General features: G+C 33.2%; 1 protein-coding gene across 3 annotated transcripts in view; it reads left to right on the plus strand.

Annotated features, from left to right (window-relative positions):
• Nucleotides 1-20,837, plus strand: part of LOC126778424 (uncharacterized) — a 60,283-nt gene that overhangs the window by 9,771 nt on the left and 29,675 nt on the right. For all 3 annotated transcript variants that reach the window (XR_007670139.1, XM_050501933.1, XM_050501932.1), the window contains exon 2: nucleotides 515-585. Coding sequence is in view for 2 of the 3 variants with exons in the window: in XM_050501933.1 (XP_050357890.1) it covers nucleotides 515-585 (71 nt within the window). In the remaining variant the exon portion in view is untranslated. The remainder of the gene's footprint in view (nucleotides 1-514; nucleotides 586-20,837) is intronic.

Raw genomic sequence — 20,837 nt, forward strand, 5'->3', positions numbered from 1 at the left:
ACACAGGTGCACTCTCTTTTCCCTAACTCTCATAATCCGATGGGACGGCAATCGGACACGACCGGAAACATTTTAAACGCATGACCGACGGCTTTACGTACTTTGTGACTACCAGACTCCGGGCCTTTACTATCTTCCATAATTCCATCAATCAATAAATCAATCAATCAACAGCCATTCGTAGTCCACTGCTGAACATAGGCCTCTCCCAAGGTGCGTCAAAACTCCCGGTCGTCCGCCTTCCGCATCCAGTCGGTACCCGCCACCTTCTTAAGGTCATCCTCGGGATTTGCTGCCTTAAAACTAGCCATTAGACCGATGAGGCAGTCAATTTATACAACAATTAATACTCGTACATGGTATATATTTGTTTATTTTATATTAAGCCTTATCTATGTATTAGGTAATGTTTTTTTTAACGTTTACATATTAGTTAAATATAAACAGTCGATGCTTACTTAGTACCTTTTATGTGTGTTTTGATTATAAAATTAATATGTATTTATAATTTCAGACCGTAGCCCGCACGGCACGCCTACCAAGATACCGAGTCCGGTCGGTACACTCCTACACCGCAGGACACCAGTAAGTGTAAATTTATTTTTATTATTATATAACTACATAATCATAAATATAAGGGTATACATATAAAGACATTCAAACATTTTTATATACTTAATGGTCATTCGTTATAAAACTAGTTAGATGTACCTTATGAACCATTATGTAACATGTATTTATACATTATATTATTATATATTTATTTATATATCAAAATCTTTATGAAATACATTTTAATTATTTTAACTTTATAATACGGTTTTAGTTCATAATCGTGCTGACTGCAGTTATAAAATTATTTCATAATCTACCATTCTAACGTATATAATGCCTATTCGAATTACATATATAAAATATTTAAATAATTATTTATTAAGTAGCAGCGATAGCCTGAAAAGAACAAAAGATAGTTTCGATTTGTATTATCTATGGTTTTGTTCCTGTTAAAACTCTTTGAAAGCTTACATGCTATATATTTCTCAAGGTCTTTCTGACTGTTTCTTAATTTATTAGACCTCTAACAATTATACATAATAGGTACATGTTTAATTTTCGATTTGTATTTCTCTATATGTAATGTATTATTCGTGACTGATTTTATTTATATACACGAGTGAACCACGATAGTGGTGTCGTTTCTAGTGTTCACATTCTCTAAATGTAATTAATTTAACGGCTCACGGGACTGTATATAATATATATTGCTATCTCTTTCCAACTAATGATAGTAAATGAAGTAATTGTCCGTGATGGGGAAGGTCCTTTTTCGTTGAGTCGAGGGTTTCAAGGTTGTTCTAGCACGTGGTTCGATTGTGGTAGTGGTGCTGTGGACGCATGTGACTGAATGTAATCCGACTCGTGTGGGTTTCCTCAAGAATCTTTCCCTCACCGCTTAGTACAATAGATGCAAGTTTCATTCGTGGTGCACGCCGGGGCTTAAACATAAGATGTTGTATTAAAATTAACGGGATCAATCTCCTTTTATTTTTTCTCTTGCTGGAAAAAACAATTACGCGCTTCTTTCACATGAAATAGAGACTCACTAGAGCCGGACTATCCACTAAAAAACAGCGGTACCCACTCCGTCTATTCGGGGGCCGTCAGAGAATCGCTTGCACACGCTATCGTGACGCAACGACGGTTGACTCGCCTATGTGAGCCTCCCTTTTTCGGAGGTTTCTGGGGTACAGAGAACCCCTTTTGAAAATGTCCATGTGAAGTTTTTCAACCGCTAAACAGTAAATCCTATTCAGTTTTACATTGAAGGGTGAAAGCATTAGTGAACATAACGCCTCAGCTCCTCAGATCATTATGTCTAAGCAATTTTTGCCAGTGTGCCTCCACGCCAGATCGACATATATAAGGCGTTGCCAATGTTTGAAATATAACATTCACCAGGCCAAGGTTGTTAAACTTAATGCTTTAATTAGTTGAGCATATGGGCACGGCTCTTTCACACGGTATAATATATTACTTAATGAGTGAGAATTAATTCAATATTTATATAACATATGCGTCGAACGTCTAGCGAATGTATAGTCGACATACTTTCGACGACGATTATTGTCGCGATTTCATTTCCTCCCTAGAAGGCTTTGTATAATTTATTAAAGTTATATCCATATTGAAACAATATATTTGACTTTATATAGTTCGGATCCGAGGCTTTGTCCGCGTGTCAGGGAGAAGAAGTGGGTATTAAAAAAAAAAGTAGTATGTTAATACCAAATTTTATCAATACCGGTTTAGTGGTTTAAACTTGAAAGACAGGCAGACTTTTACATTTATAATATTAGTATATAGATTATATTGAAATATATTTTATCTCTTATATTTGTAATTACACTGGCTCACTATTATTTCAATTATAATTATATTACGTAAATGAATTTTAGTTTTTTCTTAGTTGTTACCATTTTTTTCTGAGACCCACTTGAGTTAGTATTACGCTTCGAGAAACATGAATATCGTTAATTAATTTTAATTAATATAATTGATTAATATGTGCTCATGTATTACTGGTATTCATATAAAAACTTTTGAGTTTCTTGTTAGCAACGGTAGGCTATATATTAAATATCAGTTGTAGCTTCGTTTTGATATATGTAAAAATGATAGAACAAAATTGCTTGTTATATCATGTATATATTGTATGTATTCGTATATAGTTTAAAATTGTATGCATTGTAAAATATGACCCATTTGATAAGTTATATACAATTAGATACTCATATCCCGCATGAGATTTATTTACATGATATGTGAATGTTATGTTTATATTGATGACGTCTGTAACTGGTCAGACTAGTTTGAGTCATAGATAATTATAAATATATCATTGCTGAGCTAAGATCTCCTCCTTCCTTCTGGCCCGAGATGGCCCAGTGGTTAGAACGCGTGAATCTTAACCGATGATATTAGGTTCAAACTCGGGCAAGCACCACTCAATTTTCTTGTGCTTAATTTGTATTTATAATTCATTTTGTGCTTGACGGCGAAGGAAAACATCGTGAGGAAACCTGCATGTGTCTAATTTCTCTGAAATTCTGCCACATGTGTATTCCACCAAACCCGCATTGGAGCAGAGTGGTGGAATAAGCTCCAAAGCTTCTCCACAAAAAAGGAAAGAATATAGGAGTCCTTTAGCCCAGCGGTGTGGACATTTACTGACCGTAAGATGTAGTTCATCAGTGATGCTTTCAGGATTCGAACCCGTGAATTTCGATTAAGATTTTGCCAATCAATTTACAAGTTAATAATCTTTTATTCTGTCTATAGGACTTTCAAGACCGAGGCATGCGTATGTTTACATTATTTATACCTATACACGGAGATTAGACATTATTGTATTTTTTTAATATTATTTTTAATTAAATGTATGTTATAGAAATGTTTGTATTTATTATTAGTTAGTAATTAAAAGCACAAGAAGGAAATATTTGAACGATGAACTTAAACCATACACTAGAACACGTTTGTGTGATGTCAGAAAGTGTTGTTTTTTATATATATTTACTGGTGGTAGGGCTTTGTGCAAGCTCGTTTGGATAGCCAGTGTAATTACAGGCACAAAGGGCATAACATCTTAGTTCCCAAGGTTGGTGGCGCATTGGTGATGTAAGCGATGGTTAACATTTCTTTCAATGCCGATGTCTATGCGTTTGTGACCAATAACCATTAGGTGGCCCATTTGCTCGTCCGCCTAACTATACTATCAAATGTATATATCTATATAATTAGTAGGCGACCACCCACTGGTAATTAATATCAACTATTCCTTACATTGTCAATGCACCACCAACCTAGGGAACTAAGATGTTATGTCCCTCGTGCATATAGTTACACTGCCTCAGTCATCTATCAAACCGCAAAAGAACAATACCTAAGTATTGCTATTTACCGGTAGAATATCTGATGAGAGGGTTGTACTTACCCAAACGGGCTTGCACTGTCTTATCACGAAGTAAGATTAGAACAGCACTGCTATTGTAAAAGACATATTTAAAATTGTTTATAGTTCTTCAAATATTAATATTTTTGGGCAGAGGCGAACTGCCAGTCTGTTTACCGTGAATTATAGAAGCCTTAACTTGAACGTACATCCTGTTATAATATTCATTACAAGATCGTATCTTGAGTGCGCTTCATTGATCAAAAGTGGCGGTATAAAATTTTACGTTCGCCATATGTTAATAAATAGAAAAAAAAGAGTTTTTGCGTGTTCAAGATGGTTCAACAAAGTTAAACAATTTTATTCGATTGAATTGTTACCAGTTAAAAAATTAGTTGAATAAAATTCCATAGCAAGATTTGGTCCAAACATTACTAACAGGTGTGAGATTTTAGGTAGTTTTCAATTCGTTACCACTGCCTCTGCCTGCTCCTAGATATAAGACCGCAGATAACGAGGTACTGGGTTCAAAGCAGCCGGAGTTTGGATGTTGGAAGTGTACACACTTCTGTGCCTCGTAAAGCATGTAAAGTCGTAAGTACTGGTATGTCTTGCGCAGTTGGCTAGTATCCTAACGAAAAAACTATCAAAAACAGATTAGCTACTTTAAATAAACAATTTAAATCTTCAGTATCAAAATAGCACAGATAACTATATAGTTTTCAAATCAGTCGGGCTACCGGTCCAGCTTCCAGATGTCATTGAGAACAAAGACTCAATTAACATACAAATAACGTATGTAGATATTGTTTTGTTTATCCTGAATACCACTGAAATGATTCATAGATCATGCTCAGCCTAACCATCTTTGGTAGTTACTATCTATGGTAATGTCTGCGCGGAGTTATATTTTATCTACACTTTGCATATATTTGTTATCTGTGGATTCTAGTGAAGTATCAAGAACATTGAAGAATATTCAAATTATTTTGGATTTATCGTATTGAAATTGTGAAAAAAGAAGTCTTTTAAGAATAATTTATAATAAAATCATTTTTAAAGTAAAAAAAAAACACCTACGTAATTCTATTCAAACGAGGTAAACATATAACTTTCTTTGTTCTAAGCCGGTTTTACTAAAATATAATTTAACAATCTAATTATAAATGGCGTTATGATTTAAAAACGATCGTAAAACTATTTGAAGATATTTTGAAACTAATAAAAGTTAACAATCTTTTCCGACATTTTTATTACGACTTTATGTCTTTTTGTATGTATGTATGGCTTTTTATGAGCTTTGAATGTATATTAACTTATCGTTAAATTTATAAATATTGAAGTTAATTAAAATATCGTTTGTTACTTTTAGCATTCAGCATATTATAACATATTACTTAGATTAACTAAAGCCTTATATTTAAAGTAATCCTAAAAAATTACGATTTAGAACTGCAAGAGCCCGTTTTTCCCATCTAAAGCTAATAATGTCTTCGTATAATTATGCAAGCGTATGCAAAAGACTGGAACGCGAAAATTTCACATTTACCATGTGTCTAATGCAAAATACATAATCTCTATTTGATATTACCTAATATTAATTTTTTCGCTCTGTTTCATTTAAATTATGATTTTATTTTAAAGATCAGCTATGTTTATCTATACCAATATAATGAATGCGAAAGTAACTCCGTCTGTTCCGCTTTCACGGCTAAACCGCTTAACCGATTTTGATGAAGTTTAGTATGATGCTTAAACCACGAGGAAGAACATAGGCTGCTTTTTAAATCTAATCAACTGCAAACTAGTAGTCTATAATTATGAATAATTATGTTTCCAATATATATTTTAGTTTCTCGAAAAGTTTTATAAATGTTATGATTTTCATATGTTTCATATCTTAGCGATAAATAATAGATAGATAATCTAACAACGATTTCAATTATTATATTTCATTCTGATGTTATTTTTTAATTTTATACTCAAATCTAATCAAAATATATAGTCGTGCTACCAACGGTTCGGGATGTGCATTCTACTGAGATGAACCGGCAAAGAATTCATTAGTTACTTTTTTTTTAAAGAAATTATTTGAGCCGGTTGGCGTGGTTGGTAAAAACTTGCCTTTCACGCCGAAGGTTGTGTTCGATTCCCACCCAGGACAGACATTTGTGTGCATGAACGTGTCTGTTTGTCTTGAGTCTGGGTGTAATTATCTATATAAGTATGTATTTACAAAAGAAAAGTAGTATATGTATATCAGTTGTCTGGTTTCCACAGTACAAGCTCTGTACAAGCTTAATTTGGGATCAGATGGCCGTGTGTGAAAAATGTCCCGGGATATTATTCAAAATTGTATATATTACACACATGTTACTCGGCAATCATTAAATCCATCCATTTTTGTCAGATATATATTCAGAAACAGTAATAGGCTTTACTAATAAGATTATTTTTAACTAATTGAAGCCTGCTTAGTGGCAGCTCAAGTATAGATTGCGGAATTTTATTAAAAACTACAAGCGCGAAATTTAGTTTGGGACACAAATCCTTAAAAATATACTGTTTTAATGTTTATATCCCTTAAATAGAGTAATAGTACAGTAACAGCCTGTTAATGTCCCACTGCTGGGCTAAGGCCTCCTCTCCCTTTTGAGGAGAAGCTTTGAAGCTTATTCCACCACTCTGCTCCAATGCGGGTTGGTAGAAAACACATGTGGCATAATTTCAATGAAATTAGACACATGCAGATTTCCTCACGATGTTTTCCTTCACCGTCAAGCACGAGATGAATTATAAACACAAATTAAATTAAGCACTTAAAAAATTCAGTGGTGCTTGCCCGGGCTTGAACCCACGATCATCGATTAAGATTCACGCGATCTAACCACTAGCCCATAAAATAAAAAGCGTTTAAATAAATAAAATCGATTGACAAAGCGATATGTCTTTGTCTATTTATATAAAGATTTTTTTAATGTAATAGGTAGGTGGACGAGCAAATGGACACCTGATGGAAAGTGGTCAGAATCGCCCATAGATATTGGCGATGTAAGAAATAATAACCATTCCATACATCGCCAATGCGCCACCAAACTTGGGAACTGAGATGTTATGTCCCTTGTGCCTGTAGTTACACTGGCTCACTCACCCTTCGAACCGTAACGCAATAATAGTAGCCTCCCAGATCCTGCACAGCCCTACCATCAGGTAAAAGTATAAAGATATAAGTATTCGGATAATAAGTTTATTTCTAAAACCAACTGACTAATGTAAACATTTGTAATGAAGCAACGCATTGCAAAATTCATCTCGTGCTTAAAGGTGAATCTACATAAATGCTATGGTCACGACGAACGCGTGCGATTCGTAGCTTCTCAGAATTGCAATAGCAATTTCCGCTGTATTGTAAGTCATTATGTTATGGCTTCTGCGAATATTTCGAAGTGGTTTTGAAATTTGTTGGAGATACCGGTTATTTAGCTATACTAGCTTTTCACTGGTGGTAGGGAGTTGTGCAAGCTCGTTTGGGTAGGTACCACCCACTCATCAGATATTCTACCGCAAAACAGCAGTACTTGGTATTGTTGTGTTCCGGTTTGAAGGGTGAGTGAGCTAGTGTAATTACAGGCACAAGCGACATAACATCTTAGTTCCCAAGGTTGATGGCGCATTGGCGATATAAGCGATGGTTAACATTTCTTACAATGCCAACGTCAATGGGCGTTGGTGACCACTTACCACCAGGTGGCCCATATGCTCGTCCGCCTTCCTATTCTATAAAAAAAGGAATTTTTTTTTATTATAAATGCGAAAGTAACTCTGTTTGTAGTTACTTTGTTAGATTTCACGTGTAGAGCTAAAAATCTGAATCGATTTTGATGAATTTTTGGTATGAATTTTTTTATTATTGGCGTGGTTGGTAGACGCCTTTCACGCCGAAGATTGTAGGTTCGATTCCCACCCAGGACAGACATTTGTGTGCATGAATATGTCTGTTTGTTCTGAGTCTGGGTCTAATTATCCATATAAGTATGTTTTTACAAAAGAAAAGTAGTATATGTAGTATATCAGTTGTCTGGTTTCCATAGCACAAGCTCTGCTTAGTTTGGGATCAGATGGCCGTGTGTGAATAATGTCCCAGGATATTATTATTATTATTATAATCAGCCCCTTATATCTTTCTTCATACTTCGAAAAGAGTGGTATCTTTTCGATTGTCTCTATATTTTTTTATGGTCGCTTTGGACGACCGTTTGTCTGCTCCGTAATTGTAATGGTATGTGACCTTAACGTTTTCACTTGACATACATTACTTTAATATTTACACGTATTATGTCATATCATTTATTTGTATTCATATCTACAGGCTTTCTCGTTATAATGTACATTCCGAATCTGAGGTAAAAGTCCCACCGTTGGGCAATGTAGATGAAGAGCTGGTTTTAGCATGCGTTTCCAGGTTTTGTTGATGCATCATTTTATCTGACACATGCAGGTTTTCTAAATGTATGAAATAAATTATAAACATATGTTATATACATGTATTTAATTTGTATGAATACAAATCATTCACAAGGGACATAACATCTTAGTTCCCAAGGTTAATGGCGCATTGGCGATGTAAGCGATGGTTAACATTTCTTACAATGTCTATGGGCGTTGGTGACCACTTACCATCAGGTGGCTCATACGCTCGTCTGCTTACCTATACAATAAAAAAAAACAGTGATCTAGCGATATGAAAAATTACTAACTGTCTTTAGAATGTCTGATGATTGTATAGTACGTTCCTGGCCGTTTGAGCTTTGAGCCTTTGAGTAAAGCTGTATGCTTTATATATTTTCTAACCATATATACTTGTATGTAATCTATTTTCAACATTGTTACGAATAAGAATAGAATCGGGAAATCGTTTTCAGCGAAACTGCGCTATAATGAACCTTATAACGTTGTAATAAGGTTGGTGCGAATAATATATGCGTTAATTTTAGATACCTCTGACTGTTGAATCTAGTATTTTGTTCAATGTTCGTTTATATCGCTCGATCAAATATCGAATCATAAAGCCCGTTTATATCACACGATCGCTTAATTCTTTATTTAAAAACAACATTTTTTACGCTTATTATTACAATATTATTACAATATATGTTCTGTGATAGAGAAGGGAAAGAAATTAGTTCATATCAAAGCTGGTGCACATTGGAAGCCTGAATTAGTAATGACTGAATTACTAGAACTAATAATGTTATATAATACTCATTTATATTAATATTATAAAGAGGTAAAGTTTGTGAGGTTGTAAGGTGTAATCTCTCGATCTACTAAATCGATTTTGAAAATTCTTTTATCAATAGAAAGCCACATCATTTGTGAGTGTCATTTGCTATATATTGACCCGAAAAATGGAAAGACTTTTTCGTGGTAGTCGGATGTTTTGTTCAACGCGACTTTTGTCAGGAAATAAATCATAGCAATCAGTACTAACCGAACTATAATCATAATTTCATCACAAGTAAAAATGTTTAGCGCCCAACGAAGTGGGCACGGGTCAGCTAGTACATTTAAAGGAATAAAAATTGTAACGATACAATAGTAAATGGAATTGGACTACGAAATTATTAAAATCGTAGTGTTCTTAAAATTTAGCAATTGTAAATGGATTGAAAAGTAAATAATCAAAATCGATTCTCAATCGTCGAAGATATGTACATCGTACATAAATATAAGAATGTAAACAAATTGAAAATGGGAGTTTTATTTTGGTTTATACGAGATCGGTTAAAATAATTATTAAGGTAATGACAACGATTAAATAAAAGTAATGAAATAATAACGGCCACGAGCACATTGTTCTGAGAGTGATTAGTTAAACGATGCTGTGTCTTCTTCTTTCGAATGTCAAATCAATAATGACAAAAAGGGAGAAAACACTGTTTACTATCGCTAATGTTCTTCGGATGACAAATACGACATGATACTGGGTCGAGCAGTACTAAACAAACACACAGTTATGACCATTATATCTTATCATTCGCAAAATGTAATAGTATATAGATTAAGTAAATAAGTAAATATATTGAAAAGATAATGGAATAAATAATTTATTACGTTATGACGTCACTTCATCCGTTAACCCTACAATATCGTCGTATCGTTAACCCACAATATCGTCGTATCGTTAACCCTACAATATCGTCGTATCGTTAACCCTACAATATCGGCGTATCGTTAACCCACAATATCGTCGTATCGTTAACCCTACAATATCGTCATATCGTTAACCCTACAATATCGTCGTATCGTTAACCCTACAATATCGTCGTATCGTTAACTCTACAATATCGTCGTATCGTTAACTCTACAATATCGTCGTATCGTTAACTCTACAATATCGTCGTATCGTTAACTCTACAATATCGTCGTATCGTTAACCCTACAATATCGTCGTATCGTTAACCCTACAATATCGTCGTATCGTTAACCCTACAATATCGTCGTATCGTTAACCCTACAATATCGTCGTATCGTTAACCCTACAATATCGTCGTATCGTTAACCCTACAATATCGTCGTATCGTTAACCCTACAATATCGTCGTATCGTTAACCCTACAATATCGTCGTATCGTTAACCCTACAATATCGTCGTATCGTTAACCCTACAATATCGTCGTATCGTTAACCCTACAATATCGTCGTATCGTTAACCCTACAATATCGTCGTATCGTTAACCCTACAATATCGTCGTATCGTTAACCCTACAATATCGTCGTATCGTTAACCCTACAATATCGTAGTATCGTTAACCCTACAATATCGTCGTATCGTTAACCCTACAATATCGTCGTATCGTTAACTCTACAATATCGTCGTATCGTTAACCCTACAATATCGAGCAATCAGTAATAGTTGTACTAAGTGAACGATAACCATAATCCTGTCTAATGCGAAAGTAAATTTGTTTGTATGTCTGCTTGTTATGCTTTCCCGTCTTAACAACTCAGCCGATTGTCATGAAACTATTTGTTTAAAAAATTTATTTAGTTATTACCTTTTGTTTCTGTTTTTGTTTTTGTTTTTTGTTTAAATATTTCTATTTTCTGTTTTTATTTTATCTTCGATTTGTATATTTTGTAATTGTATTTGGGAATGTTGTGTTCTCCTGTAATCGGTTGTGCATACTTAGTTTTATGTTAATTTAAAAAGTATTTTGAATGTGTGTTATTTATAACTATTGGAGATCCAAATAAATAAATAAAAGGACAAACGATACTTGACACCCCCCTACACAAAGCAAGCAAAAGTAACACGTAATAAATTTAATAAATCTCTAGTAGTGTAGTTCGAAGTATAGGAATTGTATAATGTTACGTGTTAATCGTAATTGGAGGGTAAATTCTAACTTTTTATTCAAAGGTTTCGACCTTGACACTTCCGCGTGCGAAACAATGGTGTTATCATATCAGTAAGTGGTATCACATCGATTATAATGAATTAATATTACAGTATTAATTCACTGGTGGTAGGGCTTTGTGCAAGCTCGTCTGGGTAGGTACCACCCACTCATCAGATATTCTACCGCAAAACAGCATTACTTGGTATTGTTGTGTTCCGGTTTGAAGGGTGAGTGAGCCAGTGTAATTACAGGCACAAGGGACATAAAATCTTAGTTCCCAAGGTTGGTGGCGCATTGGATATGTAAGCGATGGTTGATATTTCTTACAATGCCAATGTCTAAAAGCGTTGGTGACCACTTACCATCAGGTGGCCCATATGCTCGTCCGCCTTCCTATTCTATAAAAAAAAAAAAGTATGCAACATTTTTCTATATAAGTATGTATTTACCAAAGGAAAGTAGTATATGTAGTACATCAGTTGTCTGGTTTCCATAGCACAAGCTTAATTTGGGATCAGATGGCCGTGTGTGAAAAATGTCCCAGGATATTATATTATTATTTGTAACTATCAAGGTTATATACTTTGAAATCTTCGTGATGTTATTTTTTACTTAACTTATTATGTAGGGCATTGCTACCGTATATTTGTATTATAATTTGTAACTATTATCAATACCTAGAATCGTTACATTCTTATCATTAATTTCTTTTATTATTTTAATGTGCTTGCATGATGATGATGCTTGTATGTGTGTCAGTACTTTGATTTTTTTTATAAATAAATGTTAAAGGAAATATTTGGTTAGTATACTGTTTTGTAACTGGTACCAAACGTGTGTGCAAGGTTTGAGCCAAATCGGTTGCGTGGAAATTATTATTGTAGACATAAGAAGCAGGTCATGAAACAAATATATATGATTTTAAGTAATTAGACGTTTTATGTTTTCGAGTTAATTACTTAATCGTGTAAATAAGGCATTCATCTATTACGATTAACTGTTAAAGTTTGAGAACGTGAGATGTTCATTTATGCATTGATTATACATAATACCTTCATTTCACTTATGACTTTAAGTGAAAAGATTTATTCCATATCATATAAATATGAATATAATTAATAAAAGCTTGCTTGAAAAAACTTGTTCGATTACCGTATTCATAATTTTTACTCAAACATTACGTATAATGCTGCATATAAATTCCACCTTGACATGCTCATCATCACGCCAAATGACGTTTTACATAAATAAACTATTTATTTATTTAATTCATATTATGATTATGTGCGGATAACTTTTACACTTTACGACAAATCGTCGATAGCGAAGAGGTCGTTTACAATACCGTTAAATATAAATGGATATATTTAATTGTAGCTAACAAGGAAGTCCCCTGGATTGATTTATAAGCGTGTGTTTCAGCAACGATTATTATTTGCCTGAATTAGCTATAACGAATATATATACAGATTTAAGTGTGCAATAAATTCATCAATCAAGTTTAAAACCCGGTATTAATAAAAATGCCCGTCACGGGATTCTCGCCGATGTGAAACATTGACATTAATTGTTTTTAAATAATTTATAATTAAGGAACCCATAAAAATATGGAAAGAAATGCAATAGAAAAATAAAAATATTTAGTTGTTTTTGAGTTAATTTTCGTTGTTATAATAAATATATTTGTCCTGTTAAGTATTTTCCTATTAAAGATAAGTAAACGAAATATATTGGTACTGTATCTAGCGGCAATGACCAATTCAATGGCACCTTCGCCTCAATTCGTATAAAAAAATCGTTTAAACTTTATACTTATGCGGTTTATTATTAAGTTTTACTGACATAATTTTCTTGTTTTCTATATTACGCAGTAATAGATGAAATGCATAATTCATTCATAACATATATATTAATTCATGAATACAATGGTTGATATCAAAACCATGTGACCTGTTTGGTATCAAAATTCAGATCAAGTACAAATTCCGAACGTGAATCACCTGTCAAACTTTCGCGGGAAAAAAGGTAACAATAGCCGTCTGCCGCGATTCGGCGATCGCTGATTCATAATTTTTTTTATATTTTATTTTCATCGTGCCTAGTCTTGGCGTAAAAAGTTTTTATTTAGTCGGATAACTGTAATTTTATATTTACAAGGAAATCGATCTGAAAGATTGTACAGAAATAAACTTTCAAATCTTGTTACATGTCGTGTCCGATCTGTTACACTTTCTAGTATTTTTTTTTTAAATTATTTGTGTTCCAAAAACAAAAATGATTAAAAAATATTTAGAAATTGTATTCTTAAATAATTTGTTTTATTGAATCCATTTTAGTATAATACTATGAATTTAAATGAAGAATATCATTTCATTTAAAATCGTTTTCAAATTCCATTTTCTAATATTGATATTCAAATGATAGGAAACTATTTTACTTATTTGTTAATAAAATGAGTTGTTCTTTTTATGTAAATGTAAATTTCGTTTTGAATAGAGATGGTGCTATTGTTTGCAAAGCATGAAATCAAAGTCTAGATTTAGAAAACAATATGAATCTATGACTCACTAAGGCAATAAACAATTATTTCTGTGAAGTGCTACGACTTACAATGCAGTGTTAATAGCTAAGTCTCTATTTGGACTATTTAGTAGATACTAGTTAGATCCTTATTTACTCTTTTTAAATTTGTCTTTTAATTTTTTAATTTTATTTTGAAGAAAACTGGAAGTCTTATTTCGTACAGCCACATAATATGTCGTTGTGTGTGTGGTTAGTCTTATGTATGAGTATAAACCTAAAAATATTTTGTGATATCATATCGTAACCTACATTAACAAGTTGGATGATTTTTTTGTATTATATAAGTTGTCGTAATTAAAATAATATTATTGGTTATAATGTTGTATAATGAAGTGCAATATATCAATTTAAATAAGGTCTTTTAATTTAAATATGTTACAAAAATCTTCACGTCAGTTTGATATTGGCCTAAGTCATGGACTACGATTAAGAAAAATAACATTTAAATATCGAATAATATAAACATTGTGCGCATTAAACAGTAAAGTAGGCGGTGTCTAGGACATGTGACATACTTCCGTCATCAATCATATTTATTAATACAAACTGTGTTTTAATTAAATCTTCCTCTTGTAACAACAGACTATAAATATTGTAAGTAGTTTTTATCATGGGATAAACAATTATATCTGCCGGAAGTTGTCCTTTGGTAGGGTGATCGTGAATTGATACTTTATGTTTTTTTTTTATTATTAGTTATATAACTTATATATTTTTTATAGTTGTAAATTTATTAGAATTGCTAATAATAAATTAGCACAATATTGAATTTAATTTAGTTCTAGATGATCTTATAAATATAAAAAAAAACATGTATTGCATTTTCCTCATACGTCTTTGCTATGTCATGAAGTAAGTATAAAAAATATGAGTCCATTTCATTTCATTCGTCGTTATTTTTCTTTTGTAAACAGTAATTTTTAACAATTAAATGGTAACCCTACCCCATACCGCCATATTGTGCGCGGGAGTCGAGGGCATTGCTCTCTAATGAGTCAACTGGTATTGTTCTTATAATTTTTAACACATTCTAATTTTAATTTGAAATGCACATTTCTTTTTTTTTAGTATAACCTTTTTACTCTTTTTTTTTCTTTTTTTTTAACTAATGTTAAGGGTTGATTTATAAAAAATAAATAAAACAGATCGTGTTTTGAAATAAAAAATTGATCTGGTTATTTCTAGAATATTTACATTTCTTGTAATTTGGAAGTGCGACGTCTAAATATGTATTGAAGTTAAGCGTGTAGTTTATATTTTATTTTAAAAAGTTTAACTGTTAACAGTGACAGTTAAACTTTTTAAAATAAAATAATTAAATGGTTACAATGTTGCTACAGTATATTAATTATTTTGTCGCTGATGCTCATCTTAAAATCTCTAGAACGGACTATAAATTTCTGCTTCGAAATTTGAAACTAGGAATACTAACGTGAAGTCATTGCCTCAATATAAAATCTATTAAAAATGTATCTATATATGTATATGCTCCAAGAAACCAGAATTCTCTATACCTGGGAACTGAATGCATGAGCTTACAGTTTTTGAATATTTATGTCGTCGTAATTTCGAAATGTATACAAAATAGAATCGTAAGTCTAAGCGGATAGAGTTCAAAATGTGTTGTTAATGAAATCTATTGTCAATTCAACCATGGTCCGCATGTAAATTTGTCCGTAACGTGATAAAGATTGTGTTGCAACCGGTAATGTTGGGAAAGAAATTGTATGGCGCCATACAAATCGTATGAGTTGTCGATAGCTAGACATGAAATCAAATTAATATGCTTTGTTCAAATTGGCTTTTATAAATACTTGAAACGTCATTTTTTTCTATAGAATAGGAAGGCGGATGAGCATATGGGCCACCTGATGGTAAGTGGTCACCAACGCCCATAGTCATTTGCATTGTAAGAAATGTTAACCATCGCTTACATCAATGCGCTACCAACTTTGTGAACTAAGATGTTATGTCCCTTGTGCCTGTAATTACACTGGCTCACTCACCCTTCAACCTGGAACACAACAATACCAAGTACTGCTGTTTTGCGGTAGAATATCTGATAAGTGGGTTGTACCCACCCAAACGAGCTTGCACAATGCTCTACCACCATTTTACAAGATTAAAAATATACAGCCACCGCTATAAGTAGCTACCACTCAGAGGAACCGGCAAGAAACTCAAAAGTTACTCTTTTTTATTATAAGTTATCTTTTTCCGAACCGGTGGTAGTTTCTAATTTGAAAATCTATAAGGAAGTGTAAGCAATGTGTTGTCGTCTATGTTAAAGAAAGGATTTTGATTTTTTTTTTAAATTTTGACTTAGGGTACGGCTGAATTTTCATGTACTTAATTTGTGATTATAATTCATCTCGTGCTTGACGGTGAAGGAAAACATCGTGAGGAAACCTGCATGTGTCTAATTTCACTGAAATTCTGCCACATGTGTATTCCACCAACCCGCATTGGAGCAGCGTGGTGGAATAAGCTCCAAACCTTCTCCTCAAAAAGAGGTGCGGAGGCCTTTAGCCCAGCAGTGGGACATTCACAGGCTGTTACGGTACGGTTACGGTACGGCTAGAATAAGGGCCTAAAAAGGAATTTATTAGAACAACTCACCAATAGAAATAGAAAACGAAAAATCGACTTACAAATATTGAAAAATATGTATTGAACTGTCTTTCCTTTGGCTAGTTATATATTCTTACAGATATATATTCTTTCGTCAAACGATAACACTTTATATTGGTGTGTTCCGGTTTGAGGGGTGAGTGACCAAGTGTAATGACAGACACAAGATATGGCATAGATCTCATAGTTCACGGAGTAAGAGACAACTTGCTCGCCTACTTTCCTAAAATTTCGTTTAAAAAATAATGGCGGATTTTTTATTTTCATTGCGTAGAATGTGGTTAATTTAGTAGAACGTGGTTTATCCTACATTTCAAACTGTCTAGAAAAAAATTGTCATTGTGGTCATTACGCGGATTGCGAATACCACTTTTGGCTTTGGTAATTTCTGTGCCAGAAATTGTTATTTCCCAAAGGTAACAATTTTGTTTTTCTTTTATCTTCAACGACTTATTTTTACTAAAATGTTCTGAGCAAGCGTACACAGAACAATATTCATAACCCTTCAAATATCTTTGATCTTTACCGCCTGAATCGCAAACACGATTCTTGACGTTTGTTTACAGCAAAAGGTTATTTAAATTACAAGTTTTTTTATTTCTAACCTGAATTAACAACACAAACGTTGCCTATTTTCGTTATTTTTTTTTCAGCTTTATGCTAAAAATAAAAATGTTTTCTTTAAACTAAAGGCCAATGCCACGAGCTTAAAATGAAGGTACGTCTAAGAATGTTGACATTTTGCATCGTTTGTTATCAAAGATCTTTCTGGGAATGGAGTTCACGCTGGCACAGTCACGTATTTACTTTACAATATGTGTTTTTTTTAAATGTTAGATCCAAATTCCAGAAATATTTGAAAATCAACCATTGGTTACCAAATATTTCTGATAAACGAATGATATCGTGATGAACTGAATCGCATGAAGGCCTTTGGCTAAGAAGCAGTAAGGCAGAACACAATCATTTTGTTGTGTCATAACTTATCAGCATCTTATAACAGTAGTACTGTAAGAAATCACTTAATTTATCCGTGAAATGATGTCAAACGATTTTTGCTGATATACTATTTTGATGCTTGTATCCTTGAAATGTTATAATTATTATGGTCAATTTCGTATATCTGACATATCTGACATATCGTGTTTGTTATCACCGAATAGCCAAACTGATATGATAATCAATTATGTTTAGTTATTTTTCCTTATCTAAGTATAAAAAAACTTATCTATCTATTAATGAACTAATCGAATTGGGTTCAACAAATACAAGTTATCTTAAGGCGAATTCAATAGTTTATGTCCGATGTCCTAACGTCTGCCAATAGTTGTGTGCCAAGATGCAATGTCATGTCAGGGATGCTGCTTCTATATAATAGAATATGTATAACTGTTTGGTGTAACTAAACTAAAAAAAAATATTAAGTTTAACTTAAACTAGTAAATATTTTGTTGCATTGCTTTATCATTTTGACAGATAAGATTATCATCGTTGAACAATGGTTTTCAATTTAAATTGTAACTAATATTATAAATGCAGAGGTGAGTTTGTTTCTTTGTTATGCTTGAATGTCTACACAACTCAATAATATAACATGTTGTATACATGTTGTCAGGTGTACAGAAAAGGAGATAGGGTACCTATTATATAAAAATTTTATATAAATTAAATGTTATATTTTCTATGAAATATATATGAATAGTACCTAAAGTCGAGACTGTGACCGCGGACTGTAATTGTACCATAGTTTGACAAAGGCTTCCTCTCTTGAGAAGAATGTTTGGTGCTTATTTGACAAAGTTGCTCCAATGCGGTTTGTTAAATACACAAGTGGTAGAATATCATTCGACACATGCAGGTTTCCCCACGATATTTCCCTTAGCGCCGAGCCAAGTAATTAAGGATGATATTCACATATGTCATAGAATTTGGCTCTATATTTTTATGTTAATGTCAAAAAAGGCAGTTCATACTATTGTTTTAGACGAAGTAAAAATATAAATTATTCAAAAATAGAAGTGAATCGGATGCCAAAATAATAAAAGATATTTGGAATTAGGCCAATGTTTGTACTATATTGATCTAAAAAGTACGAATTTAAAGAAGTTGCTATATACCTTAATCCTTATAATTAAAAAAAGTATATCATATATTGCGCAGGGGATATAGTAGTAGCCCAAGTGTGGTCGGTAACACAGAATCACTTTCCTGAGATATCACTCTTATATTCTGGAGGGTCAGCAATTCCAGCCAAGATTATTAAACTAACTTTCCGTGGCACGGGAATATACAACCCTGCCAACATTAAAACTCGAGACTACTGCTGGGAATTTCTTGACGGAAAACCTCTAACTTTTTATTATTCCGACCTGGGATTTAAACTTAGCTCAATATCTGCAGTCTAGACCATCGGAGCAGTTAATACGTAACCCAAGACAAGACATTTTATTCGTTGATAATAAATTTTCGTACAGTGTACAAAATTATAAATTAATAGTTTTCGCCCGCGTGCTGGGGATGGGGCATTGACATACAAAGTACCCTATGTTCTACCTTGGGGTTCAAGCTTGCCTCATACCCATCAAAATCGGTTTATTGGCTTAGCCGTAAGCGTAATAGATGGACAAACAGACAGAGTTACTATAGCCTTTATGATATTAGATTATTATGAATACACTGTGTCTATAATAAACCGTATGAAAGTGTGACTGGGTACTGACACTCTTGCGGGTTTTTCTCATTATTATAAGTTATATACTCCATTTACGCAGTCCGCATTGATGGCAGCTTTACCTTTAATTAATTTTTAAAAATAACGGTTTAAAAGTAATTAAGAAATGATTTGAAAGTAAGTATATAATTTTATCTGTCTGAACAAGTCTCCATAGATGCCAGTACCCCGGGCAGTAGCCCGTCCTTCAACCTATATTAAAAAAAAAAAACCTATATTAAAACAACCTATATTACCAACCTATATTAAACCTATATTAAAAAAATAGCTCCAACTGATGATAAGTGGTCCCCCATTTACCGGTGGTAGAAATATTAACCATTTCTTATATCACCAATGCGCAAACAACCTTGGCAACATTTCTTTTTAAAAATCGAGAACATTACTTTATAATGTAACTGGGATGTTATTATGAAAATACACAATCGTTACTCCTTTAAGCTACGAGATTTTAAGAAAAAACGAAATGGGGTCGACTCGTTATTTTTAAAGCGCCCTTGACAGTTCGTGAAAGCCAGCTGCGAATCACAATACTTATTAATAAACTATGAGATGTATCTGTGACGTCTTAACAAGAATAATTGTATTTTTTTGACTGCCTCGTTGGTCTAGTGGCTAGATATAAGGCCGCTGACCCGGAGGTCCTGGATCCAATTCCCAGGCCGGGTCAATAAAAAGTTATCGGGTTTTTCTGAAAGAAAATTCTCAGTAACAGCCCGGGGTTTGGAAGTTGGAAGTGTGTACACTCCCGTGCCTCGGAAAGCACAAAAAGTCGTTGGACCTGCGCCTGAACTCTTTCCGGTCGTGTGGAATAAAGAGATGGCCGAAATCGGTCTGGAGGACCTTATATAATCATATTTTAATATTTCGTAAACATTAACAGCTTTTAAATATCTTACTGTTACAAATATAATTTATACTAATTTTTATGTTTCGATTTTGATTGTGATGCTGGCTGAACATAAAAAATAAACTCAAGCAAAAGAGGTAGTATATCAAAGGCACTTTAATCGGTGATACGATTTTGTCCAATTAAAAATTAAGTCCAATGGGTAGGTACTACCCACTTATTAGTTATTCTAAGATATAACAATACTTGGTATTGTTGTGTTCCTATTTGAAGTATTACTGACTGAGTAACTAGCGCCATATCTACATATCTACTTACATCTTAGTTCCAAAGAATAGTCATTGGAGATGTAAGGAATGATTAATATTTCTTACAGCCTCAATGCATTATTATAGTTACGTAATGTTCAGTGATAATCATTTTGTATGATTTAACATAAGCGAACGCGTCGGGGAGTCGATCTTCAGGCCGGCAAACTTATATTGCGTGTTAAATACGTCACGTGACAAGTTCAAATACTTCGGCGAGTATAGAATATAAGACTCGCTTTCTATTTATTGAGATATTAAAAATGTTATAGAACAAAAACTGTTGTTTAACCATAAATTTATTTAATTAAGCCGTACAACAGGTGAAGGGAGTGGCAGAAGCTAATCTGACGTCACCAACACAGTCGCGGACAGCCTAA

This window comes from Nymphalis io, chromosome 26 (genome assembly GCF_905147045.1).
Source record: "Nymphalis io chromosome 26, ilAglIoxx1.1, whole genome shotgun sequence".
Lineage (NCBI taxonomy): Eukaryota > Metazoa > Arthropoda > Insecta > Lepidoptera > Nymphalidae > Nymphalis > Nymphalis io.